Below are 26,931 nucleotides of genomic sequence, written 5' to 3'. Positions count from 1 at the left end.
GTTCATTTCAGGTAGCCTTTTTGTTTAGGCCACTTGTGGCATCTTTCGTCCTTCACAGTCACATTGAGATTAATCCAAAAGAGTTCAATCACAGGTTTCTTTCTGTGAGCCCAGGGCGGGAGGGGTAGCATCACTGACTGTGACAGCACGGTGTTGGCATCCAACTCCTCCCATAGCGGCCATATATTTCGCTTCACTAATGTCCATCACTTTAGCCTCCAGGTGAACTTGCGTGGAGGAAGAGGCGAGTCTGGAACACACACAGCATGCCTCCTGTGTAGGATTATTTATTTATTTACCCATTTTTACATTTGGCACTTGTCTCTTTATTCTTGCACTCGTGTACGCTGCTGTGACAAGTAAATTTCCCCGCTGTGGGATGAATAAAGTTCTATCATCATCATTATCATCATCATCATCTCACAGTGAACTTTACACACCGGTACCAAGTGTTGGTTTTGTATGGGTCTTCTGGGGTCCCATGACCAGTCCTCATGGTTTTCCTCATGTGACCATCTTCTCCTTCGGTTGACTTTTTCAATGGGTCTATTCAGATGAATCTATAGACCATAGCACGCTTCAACCACAACGCAGCAGAGGATCCACCTGGCATGTGGAGTCCCCCTTGCTACTAGGTTGGCAGAGACACTGGTACATCCCATTGCCTGTCAGAGTGGGGATCTGAATTCTTCACTGACATTGAGACGCACCACCCTAAACGATGGAGCCACTTTGTAGTCAGAACTTCCCCCCACCCCGAAAATGGGGTCCAGCACTCTCCGTAACTTGCAGTGGCTGAGGTGAATCCAGCTGGGCCTTTCAGCAAATTTCACTGCGGTGGGGGTAGTCAACGACTTGGAACGGTCCCTCCCACCGTGGCTAGCCCAGTTTGTCCTTTTTGACGACCTTTATGTCCTTTATGTTATGTATGTTTGACCAGCTCAGTGGCCTTGTGGTATGAGTGTCCGCCCTGAGACTGGGAGATCGTGGGTTCGATCCCTGGCCGAGTCATACCAAAAGACTAAAATGGAACCCGATGCCTCCCTGCTTGACACTCAGCATTAAGGGTTGGATTGGGGATGCTGTGAGGAGCTGCGCCCCACAGTCATTATTAGCAATATATAGCTTCTACTATGGAAGCTTGTCTGAGGACGACCTAACTATGTCGTTCCAGTCTCCTGGCTTGGAGCGGTTGTTGACCTGTGGGGAAGAAAGATCAGGCGGCAGTAAATTTGCACTTGACACATCTTTCAGTTTGATTTCAAAAGGTGTTAACCCTTCTGAAGTGGGGGTGATTCTCATACAGAGTTTCTTTTAGGTTCCCGTGTGGATCATGCTTCACATAAACAGGACATGCTTAAATAAATTTCACTAAGAATCTAAACCAAAGGTAACTCATAACTCTTCTTCTTCAAGCTCTCTTCAAGCTGTTCACAGTCATACATCATTCTCAACTCACATTCCTCGTGCAAATTTTTCCCACATGGTTCTTGATAAAATTAATCTGCCAATCAAAAAACGACTTAAAAGAATTACCAGCAAATTAATCAGAATGTTTTTTGTTGGTTTTAAGTTTAACTACCGTTTTTTTCCGTGTATAATACGCAAAATTTAACTAATTTATTGTCCTAAAATCTGGGGTGCTCATTATACATGGGTAAAACATTTTAAATTTTTTTTTTTTTTTTTTAATTTTTTTTTTTTAATTTTTTTTTTTTTTTCTTCAACTTCACACGCAATTTCTCCAGAAATTGCATTTTCTAGTTTCAAAATCGTTTTGCTTTTTGTGTTGCGGTGCAAATCGAATAGACCACAGTCTAGTAAATTTATTTGCACACTATAGCCAATTTCATCATTTTAACACATAGACACACAGAGACACACAGAACACAAGAACAAGACAAGGGCCCATAATAAAGACACAGTAAACAAACAACATCAACAATACGGTATTGGCCTGAATATAAGACAATGTTTTTTGCATTGAAATAAGACTGAAAAAGTGGGGGTCGGCTTACATTCGGGGTCTAGACATTATAACCATTTGCAACCAGCTCAGTGGCCTAGTGGTAGAGTGTCCGCCCTGAGACTGGAAGGTTGTGGGTTCAAACCACGGCCGGGTCATACCAAAGACTATAAAAATGGGACCCATTGCCTCCCTGCTTGGCACTCAGCATTAAGGGTTGGAATTGAGGGGTTAGATCACCAAATGACTCCCGAGCGCGGCACCGCTGCTGCTCACTGCTCCCCTCTCCCCCAGGGGATGGATCAAAATCACACGGGGATGGGTTAAATGCAGAGGACAAATTTCACCACACCCAGATGTGTGTGTGACGACGATCATTGGGACTTTGGGACTTTAACTTTAACACTAGATGGCGCCAGATATCTTTGAAGCAAAGTTACATCACCGCGCCTTAAGCCTCGCGTGAGTTACCCCAGCTTATCGCGATTGTTGGAGGTTGTGCGCAGTGGTAAGTTAAAGGTTGCAGGTATCGATTGAGTATATTGCTGTGATCGTGTGCGTCTTAGCCACAAAGTGAGGGTATACATTTCATTGTTACGACTGTCCACTGTTGTGCCGTTTGTCCGATCGCGGTTTGGTTCGTGTGCGTGACGTTTGATTGACAGCTCCGGCGCGCTCCTTTAAGTTTGCCTCACATCGTACGAGTAGCCGTTACGCAGCGGCACGGCGACTAATGGTCGCCAGCAAATGTAGAATAGAAGAATAGAACAGAATGCCCTTTATTGTCATTTTACAACTTTGTTGTACAACGAAATTCGGATAGCTGCTCCCTTCCTAGTGCAAACATTACAAAATTTAAAAAAGCATAAAAGGAAGTCTGAGAAAAAAAAGTAAAAGATCTTATTTACAGTATAGCTATTAGTCTAAGAATGAAGGTTAACAAAATCTTATTTACAGTATGTTCAATGTGGGTCTATGTATTAACATGAATGAGGTTTGTACAGAAAGTAAATAATAAATAGTTATTGCACGTAGTTTTTAAAGGTGTTGTATTATAGCTGGTGTTGTTTTCTCTCAGAGTTCAGAGCGGTGATGGCTCTTGGGAAGAAACTGTTTTTCAGTCTGGTAGTCCTTGTTCGAATGCCTCTGTAGCGCCTCCCAGAAGGAAGCATTTCAAACAGCTGGGAGGCGGGATGTGTGTTGTCTTTGAAGATGTTGTGAGCTCTGCTGACACACCGGGTGTTGTATATGTCCATCAGGGAGGGGAGAGGGCAGCCGATGATCCTTTATGCTGCTTTGACTGTCCTCTGTAGCCTCCCTCTATCTGCAGCAGTGCAGCTCCCGTACCAGGTGGTGAGGCAGTACGTCAGCAGGCTCTCAATGGAGGAATGGTAGAAGGCGAGCAGAAGCTTCCGATCCATACTGCTCTTCCTGAGGACTCTTAAGAAATGTAGATGCTGCTGAGCCTTCTTGATGACAGCTGAGGTGTTGCGTGTCCAGGAGAGGTCATCAGAGATCTGGACTCCCAGGAATCTGATGTCGTGGACCCTCTCCACAATCTCGCTGTTGATGCATAGGGGAGGGGGGATCTCTTTTTTTCCTTCTGAAGTCCATGATGATCTCCTTTGTTTTCTTGGTGTTCAGAGCCAGGTTATTTGCAGAGCACCAGTTCGTGACCTTCTGGACCTCCTCCCTATAGGCTATCTCGTCCCCATTCGAGATCAGCTCTACCACTGTGGTGTCATCAGCAAGTTTTACAATCATGTTGTTGCCGTGGGCCGGACTGCAGTCATGGGTATAAAGACAGTAGAGGAGAGGGCTCAGCACGCAGCCTTGTGGTGAACCAGTGCTCAGTGTGCGTGTAGAGGAAAGGTGGGGGCCAAGTCTCACAGTCTGGGGCCTGTTGGTCAACAAGTCTTTGATCCAGGTGCAAGTGAGAGGGGGGAGGCCCAGAGTGTCCAGCTTTGTGACCAGAACGTTTGGGATGATTGTATTGAAAGACGAGCTGTAGTCCACAAAGAACATTCTCGCTCTGCTGCTGTTCCAGGTGTCTCAACACAGCATGCAGAGCTATGGTGATGGCGTCCTCCGTGGATCTGTTCACCCGGTATGCAAACTGATGTATTTTGAAACAAAGTAAATGTATTTTGTTGTCTTGATGACTTATGTTTGGTGTGTTGCCGAGATTATTTCATTTCTGGTTATTTAATATAGCGGAACCGTTACGCGTGGTTAGTTATGTAATGTGTGCCGTCTACGAGTGTTGTGTGACGTCAGAAGTTGAGCGTTGACTTACGTGCATTTCTGTCTGTTGCAGAACCACACACACACCCCGCAAACCACACATACCCTTCACACGCTTAACACAATACCCTTTTGCCAGTTTGCATGTATGCCCCTATGTGCCTGTTACTTTTTTGCCAATAATTCAGTAAAGCAATCAAAACTGAACCACTATCCGTAGATTCTTTTTTTCAGACAAATGAAATAATTTTTAGTTGTTACCTGCTGCTGACAGTTTTGTCCACGCACTCCAGTCTTCCTCAGAGCCAGCTACGGCTAGGATAGCATTCAGAAGACATTATGAAGCTAATTGAAATAAAACTGAACCACGTCTTCCCTCCTGTGTTCTGACCGACAGCCGGGGGCGACAAGATCATAACCATCCGAGCCAACCTCTATACAGACCTCAAGCTCCCCAACAATAGCGGTAGCAGTTTGCATTATTTTATTGCAATGTTTTTCCTTATTCAGATTTGTTTCAAGACTACAGTTACAGTTAGACTTCACTTTGATGGTTAATGCAGTTATTGCAATTTTGTTTACAAATGTGATTGCACTTTAGTTTACATATTTAAATGTTCAGATATTAAGACGTGATAGACAGTTTTTGCATGATTTGAATGAGGCAAAAATAATGTGCTTTTTCTCTCGAATATATTGTTATAATCATTTGTTTCAGATGTACTGTATTTTCTGTATAAAAATTAAATTTGGTGTTCAAAAAGTCTTATCAAACTTGAGTCAAAAAGTCTTTTTTCAAACTTGAGTCTTGAAAAAGAGGGGGTCGTCTTATAATCAGGGTCGTCTTATATTCGGGCCAAAACGGTATATTTTATTTATTTATTTTTATTTATTTTATTTTTCAATTACCACGAGAACTTTTAGATTTCTCACAACATGGGTATGAAAGTGTGTGCGTGTTTGTGTGTGTGTAAACTGATTTTTCACGCACTGTGGAGGGCGGGGTATTCCGCAAGGATATTGATGGTTCAAGCAAAATCTTATTCAATTCCAAAAACTGAAAGATAATGTGGTCAGTTTCCCCACTGAATGAGCAAGTTAGACTTAGTGCTTCCAACGTTATCAATATGGTTCCAGGACCCACCAGATAGTATGTAGTCAGCCATGTTGACGACACTAAGTCATCATTCGAGCTCTTCGCGACACCATCAAACTGAAATATTGTTCTTGGGATGACAAATTTAGAGGTGAAGCGAGTGTATGGAGACAGTTGGAAAGACTTGGATGTAGTTGACCTGAAGCCTACATTGGCTTGCTAATTTTGGCAGGGGTTTACAAATCAAAATGTGAAGCAATAGCAAGCCTTTGGGATGCTGTGAATGGAAGAGCAATATTTCCAGCCACCATGTCTCTGAAGAACTTCCAAGTTTTTTCCCGTGTCATGCGCTTTGATGACGAGCAAACAACGTGGGGCCGACGAGAAAGTGACAAACTTAATAATAATAATAATACATTTTATTTAGAAGCGCCTTTCAGGTCACTCAAGGTCACTTTACAAAGAGTTAAAACAAGTTAAAAACAAATTCAAACAATAGCAATCAGTAATAAAAATGTAAAAAGCATGTTAAAAACAACAACAATAAGGCAACTAGAGTTCAAATGCTGTCATGAATAGGTGGGTCTTGAGAGTGGATTTCAACTGTGGGAGGGAGTCAATGTTGCGGATATCAGGTGGAAGTGAGTTCCAAAGTTTGGGAGCATAGCAGCTGAACAAGGCTCTGACGAGGCTGTGAACAAGAATAGAAGTGGAGTGGGGGATGAGAGAGGGGCGGAGGCGATTGATATTACGGAGATGAAAGTAAGCAGTGCTGGTGGTGTTTATATGGGAAGTGAAGGAGAGTGAGCCATCGAGGATGAGACCCAGACTCTTAACCTGGGGAGAGGGGGAAACTTAGGAGCTGTCAATAGGGAGGGAGTAACTGTCAACTTTTGATAAAGTGGATTTGGAACCAACGAAAAAGATTTCAGTTTTACACTGTTAAGTTAGAGAAAGTTGAAGGTGATCCAGGTTTGTATTTCGGAAAGGCAGTCAGTCAGGGAAGAGGGAGGGAGGGTGGAGTTGGGTTTGGTGAAAAGATAGAGCTGGGTGTCAACTTGCGGCAATAAGGGATGTGTGGGACAAGTGAGTGCTGCAATTACCCTTGCTTTATAGTCCAGGCCTCAACGTAACTGTTGATGAGTGCTTAGTTGCGTTTCCGACATTCCGACAATATATGCCTAGTAAACGAGCCAAATATAGCATAAAAATATGGGCAGCCGGTCTCAAGCCCAGATAACGAAAAGGGGATGGGTGAGTGATATGTTATAGTAACTAGCCACAAATATATTACAAAAATTGGATAAAAAAATAAGGCATATCCATAGGTCATATTCTATTATCTCCAAAACCGTGGTCATTATTGTTGAGAAAGAAATTTGAGAGGATTTGTGTGAAAACTTCAAGATAAATTAATTGTAATTTAAATATTTAACCTGAGGGTGGCGCTAGAGAGGCCAGTTCACAGATTTTCATGGGGTTATTTATGTATTCGAAAAATAAACAAAGTGCCTTTCACAAAAAATTGGGCAACAAAATTCTGTAAATGTGCCTGGGGTCAAATTGACCCAAGGACCAAATTTGTGATTATTGTTTAGGACGATAGCGTGATCCAATTGTGTAAGGCTTTCAAAGGACACGTTATTAAAATTCGAGAGGGATATCGCACGATTGTCAGCTTCCGTAATCGGCGGTCTTGATTCAGCGATTGGAACAGTCACCTTGATCTCATCCCTAATGGATTGAATCGTTGGAGCGAAAAATTTCATGAACTTGTCGGCTGAGTGGGGGGAGTTATCGGAGATCGGCTGCTTTAGCGTTAGCTTTGCCACCGTATCGAACAAGCGTATAGGATTGTTTTTACTGAGACCAATAATTCGAGAAATAGTTTTTGCTAAAACTATAGCGCTTCTTTGTATTTCAGGAGTCTGTCACACCATGCCTGATGGAAAACCTCAACTTTGGTTAAACGCCATTTGCGTTCAAGCTTTCTACATAATTGTTTAAGCGTACGCGTTTCATCCATGAACCACAGAGTAGGCCTTCTATGACGAGTTTTAAGACGTAGAGGTGCTCCTGAGTTGATGGCGTTTAACAGTGCTGCATTGAATTCATTTGTGACATTATCAATTGAGCCAATATATGCAGGAAATACGGCAGTTGCCGGCGGCAGTAACTCAGAGAGCGCAGTTAGGAAGTTAATATTACGACTGGTGTAGCTTTGATTGCGCTCCTGTCGTTGACAGAGAGCTAAAATTTAAACATTTTATTAGATAGTGATAGAGCATAACAGTAGTGTATGGCAGTACCGTCATATTTGAGATTGCCAATCCTCGGGATAATACCAGATCGAAAGTATTTCCATTTTTATGCGTTGCTGCCTGTATTGCTTGTGTAAAACCGAATGTATCAATTATTGTCTAAAACGCCACAGTAAGTGGTTCTGCTGGTAAATTTATATGGATATTAAAATCTCCCATAATTATTATGTTATCCGCATTTTTCACCAGGTCAACCACGAATTCTGAAAATTCATCCAGGAAAAACCAGAGTAGTGGACGGTAGATAACAGCGAGATAAAACGACGGCAAGGCTGTGGATCGGACAACGAGAACTTAAAAAGTTTTAAATGTTTAAATGACTAGTAGCATGAACACATTGCACGGAGTACATGGATGCAAAAGAGACAATGCATCATAATTACATGACGAAATTAAGGCAATGTAAAAAGTGTTCATTTAAGAAAGAGTCACACACTTTTACATTCGTTACATTAGCAACGTTTTGTGATAAAATCATTATCAATAAATAAAACAGTTTTTTACATTGCCTTAATTTCTGCATTTAATTATAATGCATTGTCTTTTTTTCCCACGGTCCATTAGGGTGTATTATCCCGTGCAGAGTGGACCGAACGGTTCAATATTTTGATGTTTACTGTTGCACCCCTAATGCTCATACTATGCCGCTGCGTTGATGCTCACTTGCTCCGCAGCGGCATCAGGCTGGGTGGTTTCTTATGTGTGCGCGTCCTATGTAACAGAGGGGTCGCCGAAGTGCTGCGCAATCCAATGCATAGGTCACGTGATGCAATGCAGCCACCAGCGCGCCTGTGCGAGTATGAATTGGCCTTTGGGTGTTTGGGCTCGGAGTTTGTATGCCTTTCACTTTCCTGAGGATGGCGTTATCAAACTTGGAGGTATTTTTTACTCAGACTTTTTTGTTCCGATATGGACGAGTTGCTAGTCATTCGGACTCTTGAGTCCTCCTCAATTTCACAGACACGCATTCTCATGGGGAAGTCTGGAGAATGATGATGGACCGTCCTATTTCTTATCTTAATTTGATTCGGATGATGAATGAATGCATGCAAAAAAGGCAATGTCATGATACATCTTGGATGACGGCTTGTTTTTTTTTCTTTGCAGTGGCAACAAGCAGTTGTGCAGCCATGCGACAGCATCATATGCTTTGCAGTATACTGTAGAGGGGTACTCACAGTTGCAGTCCTTTGTCCAGCAAGAGATGTACCATCATAGTTTCTGCATTCAGTCACATAATCGTAAGTAAGACATACAGAAAATCCACTTTTTTTGCTTTTATATTCATTTTTCTTATGTATTTGGAGTCTCCAAGAGTGTAAAAAAGTCTAATCTATCCCTCCAGGTGCTGCAGAAATACTTTTATAATCTGTTTGGGGGCAAGTATTTACTCCCCTCAGTTTTCTCCATTTTCTATTACGTATTTTTTTCTATTACATCACATCCGTTGCGGCGGGACAAACCAAACAAGGTAATGGGTGTTGCCAAACGGTTTTGCAAATCTGCCATGTTTATTACTCTGAGAGACTCTTGTTGTCCAAACAAGTGCCAAAGTGGAGAGATCAAAATGTTCCGCTGTTGGATGCATCAATCCACACATATCATTGTACCGTCCCCCAACATCAGAACCTCAAAGAAGTGCCTGGTCAAATTTCATTTTTTAAGCAGTGTTACCACGTCTGTGGGCAAAGTCCTGCTTGTTCAAGGATGAGTGTTTCAGAAATCTTTTGTCAGTATAGAGGATTCGGCGAAATACTTCATTTCATAGATGGTTCAGTTCCTTCAATCTATGGAAACGACGAACACAGTAAAGCGGTAAGCTTGAGATGACACAAATTTCACTTTAATAATATTGCGTGTCTATGCACTCTTTTTCATTGCATTAGCGTCAGTCTTTCTGCTGATTTTGGAGCTGTGCGCTTTTCACTTGTGGGTGTATTTTGAGTAGTTGTATCAGATGAATTTCATCAACGGTGCTGTTTTATTCTTGGGGAACACAATAATGTGTTAAATGCATTCGTTAGCTTCTCACTAACGCTAGCGCTAGCATTAGCTTACTTCGTACCTTGACTGCAGTGCTTGTTTACAAGACATGCTCATAAATATTGTAAGGGGATTTATTTTGTTATGTGTAATGTATGTATGGACAAGTCTTCTGCTGTTGACATCTTTTAATCAATCAAAAAGTTTGCGGCGCAAGTAAACGCTACCTTGGCTAAAAAAACTGCAAATATGTCGACCGGAAATGGAGGTGCACCTCTTGCGGCCTGGAGGGAGTGGCGTGTGAAGTATCTCATTTGCATTTAAAGAGACCGCACCAAAATGGCTTGCTCTGAGCTGCACATCAGAACAAGTGGAAAAGAGGGACCTGTGATGCTATCAAAACGAGGAATTCAGACAAAAGCATCGCTGTTCCACTCTATATAAACCACAACTGAATGAGTAAAACAGTAACATTTATTACTGTGACACGTAAGCTTTAAAAGGTCTTGGGTTTGATTGGAAAAAATTTCAATGTGTCTTGTAGGTTTTACACAGTATCGTATACAGTTGATCCCCGCAAATTTACAGATTTGTGGGGTGTTTTTTTTTCTTTTTAATGAGATTTTATTCCACTGTTTTCTTGCCATTGGTGGAAAATATATATTGAATATCAGCGTTTTTTGAATATTTTTTGTGTTGTTTAACCTATTAACTCATTTGCACCGACCCTCGCGTTACATCGTACCTTATAATATAGTGGCTGAGCGCCATCTTCGAGTTAACTCGGACACTGTTTTCTAATCCATTGGATACATAGATATCTAATGCAATTGCTCACAAAATACAGCTGGAATGTCAACTTTGAGTTTGTATTCAGAAAAAAAAATTGCCGCTTCTTTAGAAATGTTACGTATTGTTTTCAGTCAGGCAATACAGATTTTATATGTAATATAGGAATTAATTATTATATTAATTTCTAATTCCTACGGATTTAGTCAAGACTCCCAAATAGGGTGGAATAATAATATTATTAAAGCTGCTCAATAATGGATAAAAATAATAATCACGATTATTTTGTTCAACATTGAAAATACAATTATTTACAAGATTATGTTTTTGAAATTGTAACAGCATTTATTGAATGTTTGGAACAGTATTTCTTGAACATGTTTAAAAAAACACTCTCCTGTTAACAGTGTTGGAAAAGTTCATTTTCTACACAAACTAGTTAAAAGTTGAGTTTACAAGTTTTAGAATGAACTTCTTTAGTTCATAGTTCATAATTGAAACTTTATGAACTAGATGGTTCCAAAAATGATAGGTTTATAGTTCTTTTCTTCCCCAATCAAAAAAAAAAGTTGCTTCGAGCTCTTTCCCACTGGTATTTTGGGATTTTCTCATTGTTTTTCATCCATTCCATTCACACTAGTATCTAAGTGCTATCACCGTACAACAGTGGCGTGCTGGGACCATTTTTCAGCCCCGGGAGTTTCAAATCCAACCGGCCCAATGGCAGGCAGACAGGGATAATAGAGTACTACTACATCACTTAAATCCACTAAATACAGTGCCTTGCGAAAGTATTCGGCCTCCTTGAACCTTTCAACATTTCGCGACATTTCACGCTTCAAACATAAAGATATAAAAGTTACATTTTTTGTCAAGAATCAACAACAAGTGGGACACAATCGTGAAGTGGAACAAAATTTATTGGATAATTTAAACTTTTTTAACAAATAAAAAACTGAAAAGTGGGGTGTGCAATATTATTCGGCCCCCTTGCGCTAATACTTTGTAGCGCCACCTTTTGCTGCAATTACAGCTGCAAGTCGCTTGGGGTATGTCTCTATCAGTTTTGCACATCGAGAGACTGGAATTCTTGCCCATTCTTCCTTGCAAAACAGCTCGAGCTCAGTGAGGTTGGATGGAGAGCGTTTGTGAACAGCAGTCTTCAGCTCTTTCCACAGATTCTCGATTGGATTCAGGTCTGGACTTTGACTTGGCCATTCTAACACCTGGATACGTCTATTTGTGAACCATTCCATTGTAGATTTGGCTTTATGTTTTGGATCATTGTCCTGTTGGAAGATAAATCTCCGTCCCAGTCTCAGGTCTTTTGCAGACTCCAACAGGTTTTCTTCCAGAATGGTCCTGTATTTGGCTCCATCCATCTTCCCATCAATTTTAGCCATCTTCCCTGTCCCTGCTGAAGAAAAGCAGGCCCAAACCATGATGCTGCCACCACCATGTTTGACAGTGGGGATGGTGTGTTCAGGGTGATGAGCTGTGTTGCTTTTACGCCAAACATATCGTTTTGCATTGTGGCCAAAAAGTTCGATTTTGGTTTCATCTGACCAGAGCACCTTCTTCCACATGTTTGGTGTGTCTCCCAGGTGGCTTGTGGCAAACTTTAAACGAGACTTTTTATGGATATCTTTGAGAAATGGCTTTCTTCTTGCCACTCTTCCATAAAGGCCAGATTTGTGCAGTGCACGACTGATTGTTGTCCTATGGACAGACTCTCCCACCTCAGCTGTAGTTATCTGCAGTTCATCCAGAGTGATCATGGGCCTCTTGGCTGCATCTGATCAGTCTTCTCCTTGTTTGAGATGAAAGTTTGGACGGACGGCCGGGTCTTGGTAGATTTGCAGTGGTCTGATACTCCTTCCATTTCAATATAATTGCTTGCACAGTGCTCCTTGAGATGTTTAAAGCTTGGGAAATCTTTTTGTATCCAAATCCGGCTTTAAACTTCTCCACAACAGTATCTCGGACCTGCCTGGTGTGTTCCTTTGTCTTCATGGTTCTCTCTGCGCTTTAAACAGAACCCTGAGACTATCAAAGAGCAGGTGCATTTATACGGAGACTTGATTACACACAGGGGCATTCTATTTATCATCATCAGTCATTTAGGACAACATTGGATCATTCAAAGAACCTCACTGAACTTCTGGAGTGAGTTTGCTGCACTGAAAGTAAAGGGGCCGAATAATATTGCACGCCCCACTTTTCAGTTTTTTATTTGTTAAAAAAGTTTAAATTATCCAATAAATTTCATTCCACTTCACGATTGTGTCCCACTTGTTGATTCTTGACAAAAAATTAAACTTTTATATCTTTATGTTTGAAGCCTGAAATGTCGCGAAATGTTGAAAGGTTCAAGGGGGCCGAATACTTTCGCAAGGCACTGTACCTGCAAATCAGCATGACTTCTGCTGTTGTCTTTGCGAGACCAATTCAGATATGCGTCAACATGAATTTACACGATAAATCAGATGTGTTCGGTCCTCTGCAGAAGAGGCTCTGCCGAACCCCTGAGACTGTCTCACCGAACCCCTAGGGTTCGATCGAACCCAGGTTAAGAACCACTGCTTTAGAAGCAGAAGGACAGTGGGTCCTGCTTGCCAGACATTTCCCTGAAGCTGCACTCCCAAACAGGTCCACCAATGGTCACTGTCATTGTCTACACCAGGGGTGTCAAACTTAAACACACAGCGGGCCAAAATTTGAAACTTGGACGAGGTCGCGGGCCAACATTGATATTTATTGAAAAACATCTTCCTCCACATATAATAATGAACCTTTTCATGTCAACCCAAATTAGTTTTGCTTATCAAATATGGAACAAGAATACCGTTTTTTTCCGTGTATAATACGCAAAATTTAACTAATTTATTGTCCTAAAATCTGGGGTGCGCATTATACATGGGTACAATTTTTTTTTAATTTTTTTTTTTTAATTTAATTTTTTTTTTTTTTTTTTTTTTTTTTTAAGAAAATCATGGTACTGGTACGAGTATTGATTTATGTATTGTTCTCTTCTTGTCATGTTGTGAAAGAATGTGGGTTGAATAAATACCGAAAGAACAATAGTGTGTTTGTACTGTGCTCTGGTCATTTCGTCAAAGAAGGGATAATAGTCCTCTTCTCTTCTTGACTGACAATGAATGTGATAGTTTAATACAATCAGCAAATAACAAAATGCGTATTACAGGTAATATTTTATTTCACAACACTTTGCCTTGTTCCTTTCGTCTCTGCTGTTCACTTCAAACACGCTCCATACGAACGCAATGCTCTCGTATCAGACGCTTGCTCGATCACCTGCTCGTTTGCTGTCACAATGTACCCTACACAAATCCGAAACATTTGTTGCGGCTCCGAGTCACGACGAGGGGCAAGTTTTGGTTTCCAAGGGTGTTTTTATTCCTCTTCAACGTCTCTCCCATACAGAGCCGCCTTTTTCACGTCCGCACGTCACTTTCCTCTCTTTTCATCTGATCGCGGTGGTGCCTTTACGGGCAGTCGGAGAAATCAACGCCAAAAAAAAAAAATACATCCAGCCTAGTTAAGACCATACCAACTATAAAAATGGGACCCATTGCCTCCCTGCGTGTGTGACGATCATTGGGACTTTAAAAAAAAAAAAAAAATAAATAAAAAAAATTGGGTGCGTATTATACATGGGTACAGGCTTTTTTCCAGCATCAACATGCCATTGTTAGGGTGCGTATTATACATCGGGGCGTATTATACACGGAAAAAAACGGTAGCTTAATTTTGTTTAATATACAGTGGAGCCTCGGTTTTCGACCACAATCCGTTCCAGAAGGCTGTTCGAGAAGTGAATCGTTTGAATTCCGAATCATGTTTTCCCATTACAAATAATGGGAAAAAAATTAATCCGTTTCAAGCAACAACAAAAAAAAAAATCGCCTCTTTTAAGCATTTTTTCATTTGCGCATTTTCGTCCGATCGCGCAACTGCAGCGCATCGCACCGCCGAACGCGCAACTGTAGTGCGTCGCCGACCGCGCAACTGCACCGCGCTGGTCGCATTATTGTGACAGAGCCGTCGCTGAAATTTAGAAAATATCTTTAAAGTCCTGATTTCTTTCCAAAATTTAAGTGGACCTCAGTTTGCAGAGAGCTTAATTTTGTCTGATCACGCAACTGCAGCGCACCACCGAACGCGCAACAGTAGCGCGTCGCCGACCGCGCAACTACACCGCGCTGGTCGCATTATTGTGACAGAGCCGTCCGTCGCTGAAATTTAGAAAATATTTTTAATGTCCTGATGTACTTTCCAAAATTTAAGTGGACCTCAGTGCGCAGGGAGCTTAATTTGGTCCGATTGCGCAACCGCAGCGCGCCGGGCGTTCACTGTCACATTGCTTTAAGAGCGTCTTTGTGTTTGAGGATGGTTTTACTGCTCCCACTTGCTTCCTTTGGAGGCCTGATAAGAGTTGATGCAATCCTCAGAGTAATGAGGATGTAATAACGAACGGAGTCAGTTGGCATGCGGGTCCTCTCGGCTCATCTCGCGAGGTTCGACAACCGAAATTTCGTCCGACATCCGAAGCAAAAAAATCTCGAATTTTTTGTTCGAATACCAATTTGTTCGAGAACCGGGACGTTCGAAAACCGAGGCTCCACTGTATAACTAAATATTGCACGCATGCAAAATAGAATTTCAAATTAAAAAAAACATCCATTTCTTTAATAAAATCTAAATAAAAACCACGTGCCTCTCTTTTTATGTGCAGCCTCCTGAGTTAAACTTCAACAGTAACATTTTCCCAAAGGCTAATAATATATTCAAAAATAAAATAACAATAATAAACTAATTAACAAATAACATGCCTTTGTCAAACTGCAGACATTCAAGTCCATACCTTGGAGTAGCAAGAAAAAGTGCACAAAGAAAACCTTATGTATAGGTCAGTTTGCAACACACTGATCTACTCCGATGTGTCCAAGCCAGATACCTGGCATCTCTTCTTGGATGCTAGTTCATCAATGTCTGGGCTCATGCTCTGAGCTGAGGAAATCCTCAGGATTGCACAAAGGTGGTCATCAGTCAGACATCCCCTGTGAGATGTTTTGGTCATCTTCATTGAAGAGAATAGTTGCTCACATAGATAAGTGCTGCCGAACATGGAGAGCATCTGAGCAGCTTGAGTGCGGACCTGAGGCATTGTGTCAGGGATGAAATGTGGAAACTGTGCGGCGCCCACAGCATCATACTTGGACTTAAGTGTGTAACTACACTGGAGTTCAATCAGCTCCATTTGGAGGTTGGTTGGTGCGTTTTCCACGTCAACTGCAAACGGATTACTGAGCAGTTCAAACCTACATTTCTAGCCATTGAAGTCGGCAAATCGGCGGGTAAACTCATCACCAAATATGCCGAGTTTTTCAGTAAACTCTTCATTTGGGAGCGCGCTAGTAGAAATCTGCATTTTCAGGGTTTGGCAGCAGGAAAAATGGCCCAGGTTTCCTTGCAGCATCAGATTCTTCCACAGGCACAGTTTGGTTCGGAAAGCCTTCACTGCAGCGTACATGTCTGTGATGATAAGCCCTCGCCCCTGAAGCTGCAGGTTCAGCACATTGAGATGGCTTGTGATGTCACACAGAAAGGCTAGCTCACACCGAAACTTTTCATCTGCTGTGTCTTTCCCTTTGCTTTCCACAAACTGACATATTTCATCACGCAGCACAAAACATCTGTTCAGTACTTTTCCACCACCTCACCTCTGTGTGATACGGCACGTCTGCATGTTCTGCACCATACTCCTCCATAAAGGACTTGAACTGGCGGTGATTGAGACCTTTCACTCTGATGAAGTTTACTACTTGTGTTACTGTGTTCATAACATGTTCCATCTTTAGGGCTTTGCCACACAGTGATCCTTGATGTATACTGCAGTGGTAAACAGTTAGCTCACCTGTACAGTTCTCTTCCCGCATCAGCTCCCGCACTCTGGCCACCAGTCCACTCTTTCGACCGCACATCGCTGGCTGTCGTTAATCCCGAGTTTTTCCAACGGCAACTTCATTTCATTTACACATTTGCAAACTTCTTCAAAGATTTCCTTTCCTGTGGTTGTTCCATGCATTGATTTTAATCCCAAAAGTTCCTCAGTACCACACAAATTTGAGTCCATTCCGCGGATGAAGACTGACAGCTGTGCGGTATCAGATGCGTCACTGCTCTCATCCACAGCAAGGGAGAATGCAACAAAATCCTTTGCCTTTTCCGTCAACTGGTCATATAGATTGGTGGCAAGATCACATGTGCGAGCAGCTTCTGTATTTCTGCTCAGGCTAACATTTGAAAATGTTTGCTTTTTTTCTGGGCACACGAGGTCACAAACTTTCATCATGCGCTTTTTCACGAACTCTCCCTCGTTGAAGGACCAGGCTGATTTTGCCATCTCTGTCGCCACAATAAAACTAGCCTTTACAGCAGCTTCCGTTTGTGATGTGGCTTTTTTGAACATTGGCTGTTGTGAAACCAAGCTTCTTTTCATCTCCTCTACTTTCTTGAGCCTTTGAGTCATGTCAAGGTCCTTGTATTTGTCTAGGCCTGACAACAAATGATCATGATCAAACCTTTGAGTTTGCTGAGGCATTAAAGACCACTCTGAGTTTGTCTTGTATTTAAGCATGATATTTCCCATGGAGGGAAATATACAGTTTTCTACCTGTTTTCCTTCACTGAGCACTTCTTCTGCGTTACTCTTTTTTGTATGGATGGATGGATCCTATGAAAGGGTTTCTGGTTTAATATTTCTAAGTTTAAGTATACAGGTAGTTCTTACATTATTCCTTTTCACTGGTAGGCAGTGCAGGGACGGTATTACAGAAAAAGAAAAAGAAATTTGATATTATACATACATTATTTTTATACACTGCCTGGCTATGACAAGACAATGGCCTAGGTCAGGAGTCGGGAACCTATGGCTCGCGAGCCAATATGGCTCTTTTGGCGACGGTAAAAACGTCATTAAAAAGAATACATTAGTACACTTAAAAAATCGTTGGTCTTAATCAAAATACAGTGGAGCCTCGGTTTTCGACCACAATCCGTTCCAGAAGGCTGTTCGAGAAGTGAATCGTTCGAATTCCGAATCATGTTTTCCCATTACAAATAATGGAGAAAAAATTAGTCCGTTCCAAACAAACAAACAACCCGCCTTTTTTAAGCATTTTTTTCATTTGCGCATTTTTGTCCGATCGGGCAACTGCAGCGCACCGCCAAACGCCCGACCGTAGCGCGTCGCCGACTGCGCAACTGCATCGCGCTGGTCGCATTATTGTGACAGAGCCGTCGCTGAAATTTAGAAAATATTTTTAAAGTCCTGATGTACGTACTTTCCAAAATTTAAGTGGACATCAGTGCGCAGGGAGCTTCATTTTGTCCGATCGCGCAACCGTAGCGCGCCGCCGACCGCGCAACTGCACCGTGCTGGTCGCATTATTGTGAGAGAGCGGTCGCTAAAATTTAGAAAATATTTTTAAAGTCCTAATGGACTTTCCAAAATTTAAGTGGACCTCAGTGTGCAGGGAGCTTAATTTGGTCCGATCGCGCAACCGCAGCGCGCCGGGCGCTCACTGTCGCATTGCTTTAGGAGCGTCTTTGTGTTTTAGGATGGCTTTACTGCTCCCACTTGCTTCCTTTGGAGGCATGATTAGAGTTGATGCAATCCTCAGAGTAATGAGAAGGTAATAACGAACGGAGTCAGTTGGCATGCGGGTCCTCTCGGCTCATCTCGCGAGGTTCGACAACCGAATTTCGTCCAACATCCGAAACAAAAAAATCTCGAATTTTTTGTTCGAATACCGATTTGTTCGAGAACCGGGACGTTCGAAAACCGAGGCTACACTGTACATGCATTTAATTGTGTTTAACCTATCGATTTTTTTTTAAATGGTATGGCTCTCGTGGGAAGTTATTTTTAAAAAATGGGCATGTATGGCTCTGGCCTAGGTAAAAGGAAATACATTCTGGACAGAAACTAACATTCCAAAAGTATGCTTCATATCTTCACATTAAAATTCCATCCATCCATCATTTAAACTGCTTATCCTCACGATGGTCACAAGTGTGATGGAGCCTATCCCAGCTAACTTCGGGCAGTTGGCAGAGGACACCCTGAACTGGTGGCCGGCCAATCACAGGGCACACATAAGCAAATAACAATTAACACTCACTCCTACGGGCAATATGGAGTGGTCAATTGGCTGACCATGCATGCAAGTACCCAGAGGAAGCCTACGGAGGCACGTGGAGAACATGCAAACGCCTACAAGGAAGCTGGAGCTGAAATCAAACCCTGCACCTCTGAACTGTGAGGCGACCTGCTAACCAGTGCTCTACTCTGCCGTCTCAAATAAAAATCATGACTGATAATGTTTAATTTTGGTGAAAATTATCAACATGAGCTTAGCAGCACTGCATTGGAGTGTGAACTATCACACAATAAATCTTACCTTTCTACTGAAACTGGTTTCTTTCGCGCCTGTTCCACGTTGCTGCTAGCTTGATGTCAAGACAGCCAAGGTGCCGCGAGCGACCGGCCGGTATTCAAGTCTGTCTTTCTGTTTGTTTTTGCTTACGAGTAACAAATCAAGAATCCTCTGATTGGTTTACTGCCCTGATCGATGTAAAACGCAATGTCCTCTGATTGGTCCATCCGGTCTACATATTACGTCTACACCTGTGGCGGCCGTCAGACAACATTAACAGATTTTGGTGATTGGTCCACACAAAAGGCGCTCCTTCGGTTACGAAGAAAATTAAAGGCTTTTAAGAAAATACGATAACTGGCCGTGTGATTGGCTGGCAACCGGTTCAGGGTGTCCCCCGCCTACTGCCCGATGATAGCTGGGATAGGTTCCAGCACGCCCGCGACCCCCATGGGGACAAGCGGTACAGGTAATGAATGGATGAATCCGGTAATTGAGATGTGAGTGAGAAAAAACAATACACTAACAAAGAAAAACTCAGCTGCAAGGATAGCCACAAACAAAGAAATGAGAAAACCTTTACTTACATGGACAAAGCAAGTCACGCGTACTAGATAGTGGCAACAGGTAAAACACACGGGCAATTCAAGATTCAAGATTCAAGAGTTTTTTATTCGCCATGTTTGAGCGTGCCAAACAAGGAATTTGACTTCGGTAAAACACACCCTCTGTTCAACATGCGGCACTTTGGCTGGTTTCATGCGGCTCTTTTACGTTCATATCAACATTTGTGTTTATTTTTCGTGCGTATTTGCTTCGCTTGAGTTCAATATGGTATTTTGGTCAAACGCGCATGCGCGTGAGGTGAAATCCCGCAAAGGAGGAGGGACAAACAGAGCGATTGGTTTTGCTGGCTTTTTAATGAATGGCGACTGTGACTACGGGGGCCCATTAGGTCCAGAAAAGCTGACAAGACGCTTGCCAAAATGGCAAGGAAAAAATGCACAGCTAAACGAATATATGACGATGAACACAGGACGTTTTTAACAGAGTTAAAGTTGTTTTTTGTTGAACGCTATGGCAAGCCATTCTGCCTGATACGTCATTGGCGCATTTAAAAGCTTCAAATGGTCAGCGCCACTTCAGCTCACTTCATGCCAATATCGATAAGGACTTTGCAAAAGGGACTGAATTTCGCAAGCACAAGTTTGGAGACTTTGAAAAGTCAGGCAGAAAAATAGGTACAGTTTTTAAAAAAAAATTACGAAGCACTCAGAGACTGTCACACTTGCATTGTTTCAACTGGCTTGGAACATTGCACGGGCTAAAAAGCCATACAATGAAGTGGAGTTCGTTAAAATATGCCTCAGTGACGTTATTGAAATCTTGTCTCCTGAAAACGACAAACTAAAACGAATGGTCTGTCCCGCCACACATAGTAAGTGAAAAAACTTATGTTTTTGTTTGTGGAATTTGTTGAACTGAGAGTTTGTCTGTGTGAGACAATGCACACAATGTTCATTGTTGAAAATGTGGTCTTTGGTCTGTGGTTTTAGTACTGTAGGAGTCAATTTGTCATTATCATGTTGGTGCGTGACATAATAATGTCACACAATAAATTTGGCTGAGCAGAGGTGTGTGTGTGTGCGTGTGTGTGTGTGTGCGCGCGTGTGTGTATGTGTGCGTGTTTGTGTGTGTGTGTGGGGGGGGGTGTTCATGTGTGCTCATGTGTATGATGTGGCTCTTTGCGATGACACACTAAAAAATGTGGCTCTTAGTCTCTGACTGGTTGGCCACCCCTGGTGTAGAGAGAGAAGAGCAGTGGGGAGAGGACGCACCCCTGAGGGGCTCCAGTATTGGTGGTCCGGGTGTCAGATGTGATGCCCCCCAGCCTCACACGCTGTCTCCTGTTGGTCAGGAAGCTGGTGATCCACTGACAGGTGGAGGCAGGCACCGCAAGCTGGATGAGCTTCTGTTGGAGGATGTCAGGAGCGATGGTGTTGAACGCCGAGCTGAAGTCCACGAACAGGATCCTGGCGTACGTTCCTGGGGTGTCCAGGTGGTGCAGGATGTAGTGCAGTCCCATGTTGACCGCATCATCCACTGACCTGTTTGCCCGGTAGGCAAACTGGAGGGCGTCAAGCAGGGGGCCCGTGACATCCTTCAGGTGGTTCAGCACTAACCTCTCGAAAGATTTCATGACCACAGATGTCAGTGCGACAGGTCTGTAGTCATTCAAACCTGTGATGGCGGGCTTCTTGGCCACTGGAACGATGGTGGAGCTCTTGAAACACGAGGGCACCTCACACAGCTCCAGAGAACGGTTGATGATCCGTGCAAAGGTGGGCGCCAGCTGCTCAGCGCAGATTTTCAAGCAGGAAGGTGACACGCCGTCTGGGCCCGGTGCCTTCCTGGTCTTTTGTCTCCGGATCATCTGGCGCACTTCCTCCTCGCGGATCTGGAGTGCGGGCGCGGCCTCTGCGTATGTAGATTGTGCTGCAGGAAGTCCCGTTGTGTGGGAGGACCGATCAAACCTGCAGTAGAACCTGTTTAGCTGGTTAGCAAGCCTTGGGCTCTCCACAGGACGGGGGGTTCGTTTCTTGAAGCCCGTGATGCTCTGCAGACCTTTCCACACTGTTGAGGGATCAGGATTGGCAGAGAGGTGTCTCTTCAGGTTCTCCCTGTAACACCTCCTGGCTTTCCTGACCTCTCGGTTCAGTGTGTTTCTGGTCTGCTTGAACAGGTCACGGTCGCCGCTCCTGTAGGCCTCCTCCTTGACTTTGCGCAGCCTCCTGAGGTTCGGTGTAAACCAAGGTTTGTCGTTGTTATACGTGCAGAAGGTCTTCGTCTGCACACACAGATCCTCACAAAATGTGTGTTTGTTAATCGCGCATCGCATTCAGCCATCCTGCCCAACACACTTAGTCAGTAAAATTCATAATTGACGACACATCGTTTGATGGGATGATGCAATCCTTGATGGTGTGTTATTGTCAAATATTGTTTGTTTTTTAATCTCCATCGCAGACCCCATATATCATATGGAGGCCGCCATTACAGATGCGCAGAACGGATGCGCAAGACACGTCAGCTATATAAAGAGCGAGAGTTCAGTTTTCTTCCTGTTAGTTTCAATTCACGGTTTAATTAGCAGTTTCAATCAGCAAATAACAAAATGCGTATTACAGGTAATATTTTATTTCACAACACTTTGCCTTGTTCCTTTCTTCTCTGCTGTTCACTTCAAACACGCTCCATACGAACACAATGCTCTCGTATCAGGCATTTGCTCGATCACCTGCTCGTTTGCTTTCACAATGTACCTTACACAAATCCGAAACATTTGTTGCGGCTCCGAGTCACGACGAGGGGCAAGTTTTGGTTTCCAAGGGTGTTTTTATTCCTCTTCAACTTCTCTCCCATACAGAGCCGCCTTTTTCACATGTCCGCACGTCACTTTCCTCTCTTTTCATTTTAACCTAACCGATCGCGGTGGTGCCTTTCTGGGCAGTCGGAGAAATCCACGCCAACAAAAAAAATACATCCAGCCTAGTTAAGAAATCACCAGAAAGATCACCATGACAATTGTGAATAATAAATAAATAATTATTATGTAAATTATATATATTATTATTATAATAATAAATAATTGTGATAAATAACTGGAACATCACTCAAATATTGGTGATCCCGTTGAGAGTCTCACATATTTCTTCGCTATCGAGTTTGCTACTGCATGCGCAGTGATACTGACCGGCAGTATAACATCCGGTTGTTGCCAAAGATGATCTTTTTTCTGAAATAATTTTACGTTTACGGACTTAAGTAACCCGGCCGGGTCATACCAAAGACTATAAAAATGGGACCCATTGCCTCCCTGCTTGGCACTCAGCATTAAGGGTTGGAATTGGGGGGTTAGATCACCAAATGATTCCCGAGCGCGGCGCCGCTGCTGCTCACTGCTCCCCTCTCCCCCAGTGGATGGATCAAAATCACACGGGGATGGGTCAAATGCAGAGGACAAATTTCACCACACCCAGACGTGTGTGTGACGATCATTGGGACTTTAAAAAAAATAAAATAAAATAAAATATTAAAAAAAAAAATAAAAAAAAAGTCAAAATTTGGGTGCGTATTATACATGGGTACATGCTTTTTTCCAGCAGCGACATGCCATTTTTAGGGTGCGTATTATACATGGGGGCGCATTATACATGGAAACAAACGGTATATCAAATAACTATAACATAAATAGTTCACCCCCACACGGCCCCAAGCACCAGCGTCGACTTCCAGGTGTGTGGCGGTGTGGACTTCCATCCCCGGAGGTGGCACTTCCAGCCACGGAGGTGGAAGAGAGCTCCATAGAATTGGACCGGGTGTGCGTAAAAGCCATGTCCGAGCCCCATCCACCGTCCCCGGACAGCCACCCGGCCGAGCGCCGGCCCCAGACCTCCATCCACGGAGGTGAAAGAGAGCTCCGTAGAGGAGGACCGGGCGTGCGTAAAAGCCATAATAGTTTTTCAAACCTTCTGTGTCACTCCAAATCATTAAATCCTTCAAACTCTTCGTCCTCCGTGTCGCTTACAAACAAAGTCGCTAATGATGCCGGTAGTACGTGGGGCCCTTCGTCATCTTCGTCATCCCGTGATCGAATATTTGTCCTTTATGTAAACAACCGCCGCGCCGCACTGCTGACGTCACTTGAAATTCAAATTACAGTAATCAGTAAAAATCTCATATCAGCATTCTTCACACAAAAACACTCAATAAAGCACATGGAATTAAAAACTTGTTTTCGATCGTGCGTACCACTCTGATCGAAAATCCATAGTTGAAAATCGTTCGGATATGTAATCCTCCATTGTAAAACGAAATGTAAAATCGGGAAGAAATAAATGGACTACTGCTCCTCAGTTGTTCACTGTAAATTTGAACTGGAGATCACTTATTCTACAGGTGGGCGCATGAAGCATCCCGGGATCACTAGCACCCCCTGCCATAAGGCTGGAGAACCTTTTTTTTCGTCGACTCCGTAAGGTCTCTTTTCAAAGCCGTTTTATTCATCTAAAGCAGGGGTCACCAACTCCGGTCCTCAAGGGCGCCAATCCAGCCTGTTTTAGATGTATCCCCCCTGCAACACACCTGATTCAAATAATCAGGATCGCTATCAGCCTTAATAGAGCTTGCTGATGAGCTGATCATTTGAATCAGGTGTGTTGTTGCAGGGCTGCACCTAAAACAGGCTGGATTGGCGCCCTTGAGGACCGGAGTTGGTGACCCCTGATCTAAAGAAACACGACGTTACAGACAGATGACAAAAAACACTAGATATTCAATACATCAGCTTAACTACGGAAATTAGTTAATATAGCCACAGTGTTTGAACACTTAAACAGCGACATACAGACATACAGCAGTTCAGTCTAACTGCATAGCTTGTCAGCATAGGCAGCCGTGTGATTACGCAATCCTCAGAGGAGGCAAGGCAGGAAGTTGGCTCCTCCGAGCGAATCGCCTTCGGTTTTAAAATAACTATAAAAATTCAGCGACTTTGGTTCAAAATGAAATTAAAAGGAAAACCCCTTTTCATGATGGCAGGGGAGGCGTGGCCCTTGCCTCCTCTGACCACACGTCCCTGGTATATTGCATAAGGAAGTGGCGGTATTTTGGCTATCATTTAGGAGAAAACACATGGCATATCAAGTAGGGGTGGGAATCTTTGGGCCCCCTCACAATTTTATCACGATTCAGGGGCTACGGATTGATTATAAAGTGATTATTGATACAACTTTAATTTAATTGCACTGCTTCTCAACATTTGCCTCACAAAAAACTAGGGATGCACCGAAATAAAAATTCTTGGCCGAAACCGAAAACCAAAAATGAGGAAACCAAGGCCGAAAACCGAAAACCGAAACACCGAAAGAAATGATTATGCCAGTTATTAGAACCACAGCATTTATGGCTACATGTGTACTAACCTCACTAAAATCAAGGCATTGCAATAAACCAGTTACAAAAGTATGAAAATATTTATTTAGCACTGACATTACAACAATGCACAATATAAATTCAAATTCAAAAATAAAATGAAATAAAAATAAAATGTTTAACTTGACCCCACTCATGTGTACATTAAATAATAATTTACAGGCTTATAACTGACTGGCCTGCTGAAAGACTGTAAAATTAAATATGTTCTCTTGGCAGAATCACTGGAGAACTTTCTTGCCTTTTCAAAAACGTTTGCCACAGACGGAGTGGGCGTGCTCGGTGTCAGTTTCCTTTTCTGTGTCGCCTTCTTCTCATATTCAGAATGGCGATCGGGATGTTTGGATTTCAGGTAATGAATTAAACCCGACGTGGAGAAACTTTTTGCAGATGCACCCCTCTTGAAATTTCAGCATTGCATGTTTTGCAAATCGCTATCCGTGGGTCTTTCTCTGAGATAGTGAAATCAGTCCACACCGCAGACATGCTGGCTCTTATCCCGTTTTCTCGCGTGCTGGCTGCGCTGTTTGCTCACGTCATCACAAGTTTCGGCCGTGTTGTTTCGGTGATTTAGGTCTTTCGGCCAAAAACCGAAAATGCACTTTTGGGTCATTTTCGGCCGAAAATGTTCGGTGGCCGAATTTTCGGTGCATCCCTACAAAAAACTTATCACATGCAAATTTTACTAGTGTTTTGTAATAAGAAACAAGGGTTGAATTAATTTCCATTATATTTTATTCAACTAACAGGAAAGGAAGTGTGTAAATTGTAAAGTTAAATGTGTGCAAGTAAACTATACATTAACATTGCCCCCCCATAAAACATTTCTTTACCTAAATAAATGGCACCATTTGATAGAAACAAAAGCTACTGTTTAGGCCGTTCGGCATACACTGCTCAAAAAAAAATAAAGGAACAGTTTTTTATCAGGTTATGGCATGAATTCAATTAGACTTTTCTGATAAGGTTTTGGTCAGGTACGTGGCAGAGGGCATTGTTAATCAGTTTCAGCTGCATTGGTGTTGATGGAATTAACAACAGGTGCACTAGAGGGGCAACAACGAGATGGTCCCCAAAACAGGACTGGTTTTGCAGGTGGAGGCCATTTCAAGTTCCTCCCTCTTGATCTTTTTTAACTGTTTCTCCACAAGTGTTGGCTTTAGCTAGAGTCATTATCACGACTGGGAGCATGAGGCGATTTCTTAACCCTCCTGAAGTTGCGCAGATTGTCCAACTCCTCCAGGATGGCACATCCATGCGTGCTGTTGCAAGATTTGATATGTCTCCCAGTACAATCTCCAGAGCATGGAGATTCCAGGAGACAGGCAGTTATTCTAGGAGAGCTGGACCGGGCCGTAGACGGTCCTCATTCCATCAGCAGGACCGATATCTGCTGCTTTGTGCAAGGAGGAACATGTTGAGCACTGCCCGAGCCCTACAGAATGACCTCCAGCAGGCTACTGGTGTGAATGTCTCTGCCCAAACAGTCAGAAACAGACTTCACGAGGGTGGCCTCAGGGCACGACGTCCTGTAGTGTGCCCTGTGCTCATTGCTCAGCACCGTGGAGCTCGATTGGCATTTGCCATAGAACACCAGAATTAGCAAGTCCGCCACTGGCACCCTGTGCTTTTCACAGATGAGAGCAGTTTTACCCTGAGCACCTGTGATAGACGTGAAAGGGTCTGGAGAAGCCAAGGAGAGCGCTATACTGCCTGCAACATCATTCAGCATGACCGGTTCGGTGGTGGGTCAGTGATGGTCTGGGGAGGCATTTCCATGGAGGGACGAATAGACCTCTACAGGCTAGAGAACGGCAGTCTGACTGCCATTAGGTATTGGGATGAAATCCTTGCACCCATGGTCAGACCCTACTGGTGCAATAGGTCCTGGGTTCCTCCTGATCCACGACAATGCCCGGCCTCATGTGGCAAGAGTATGCAGACAGTATCTGGAGGATGAAGGAATTGACACAATAAATTGGCCCTCACAATCACCTGATCTAAACCCGATAGAACACCTCTGGGACATAATGTTTCGGTCCATCATACGCCGCCAGGTTGCTCCTCAGACTTTAC

The 26,931-nt window shown here is 43.1% G+C and overlaps 1 protein-coding gene and 1 long non-coding RNA gene across 9 annotated transcripts in view; one reads left to right on the top strand and one right to left on the bottom strand.

Annotated features, from left to right (window-relative positions):
* Positions 1-26,931, top strand: part of tctn1 (tectonic family member 1) — a 1,200,810-nt gene that overhangs the window by 37,396 nt on the left and 1,136,483 nt on the right. For all 8 annotated transcript variants that reach the window (XM_037262831.1, XM_037262834.1, XM_037262835.1 and 5 more), the window contains exon 3: positions 8,735-8,868. In XM_037262831.1, the coding sequence (XP_037118726.1) occupies positions 8,735-8,868 (134 nt within the window). The remainder of the gene's footprint in view (positions 1-8,734; positions 8,869-26,931) is intronic.
* Positions 1,301-10,327, bottom strand: LOC119129558. The gene is made up of 3 exons (XR_005099255.1): positions 10,316-10,327; positions 6,436-6,439; positions 1,301-1,401 (listed from the first exon to the last, which is right to left on the bottom strand). It is a non-coding gene; the product is annotated as an uncharacterized LOC119129558 (long non-coding RNA).

This window comes from Syngnathus acus, chromosome 10, assembly GCF_901709675.1.
Source record: "Syngnathus acus chromosome 10, fSynAcu1.2, whole genome shotgun sequence".
Lineage (NCBI taxonomy): Eukaryota > Metazoa > Chordata > Actinopteri > Syngnathiformes > Syngnathidae > Syngnathus > Syngnathus acus.
Note: the sequence above shows the minus strand (reverse complement) of the source record. Positions and strands in the feature narration are given on the sequence as shown.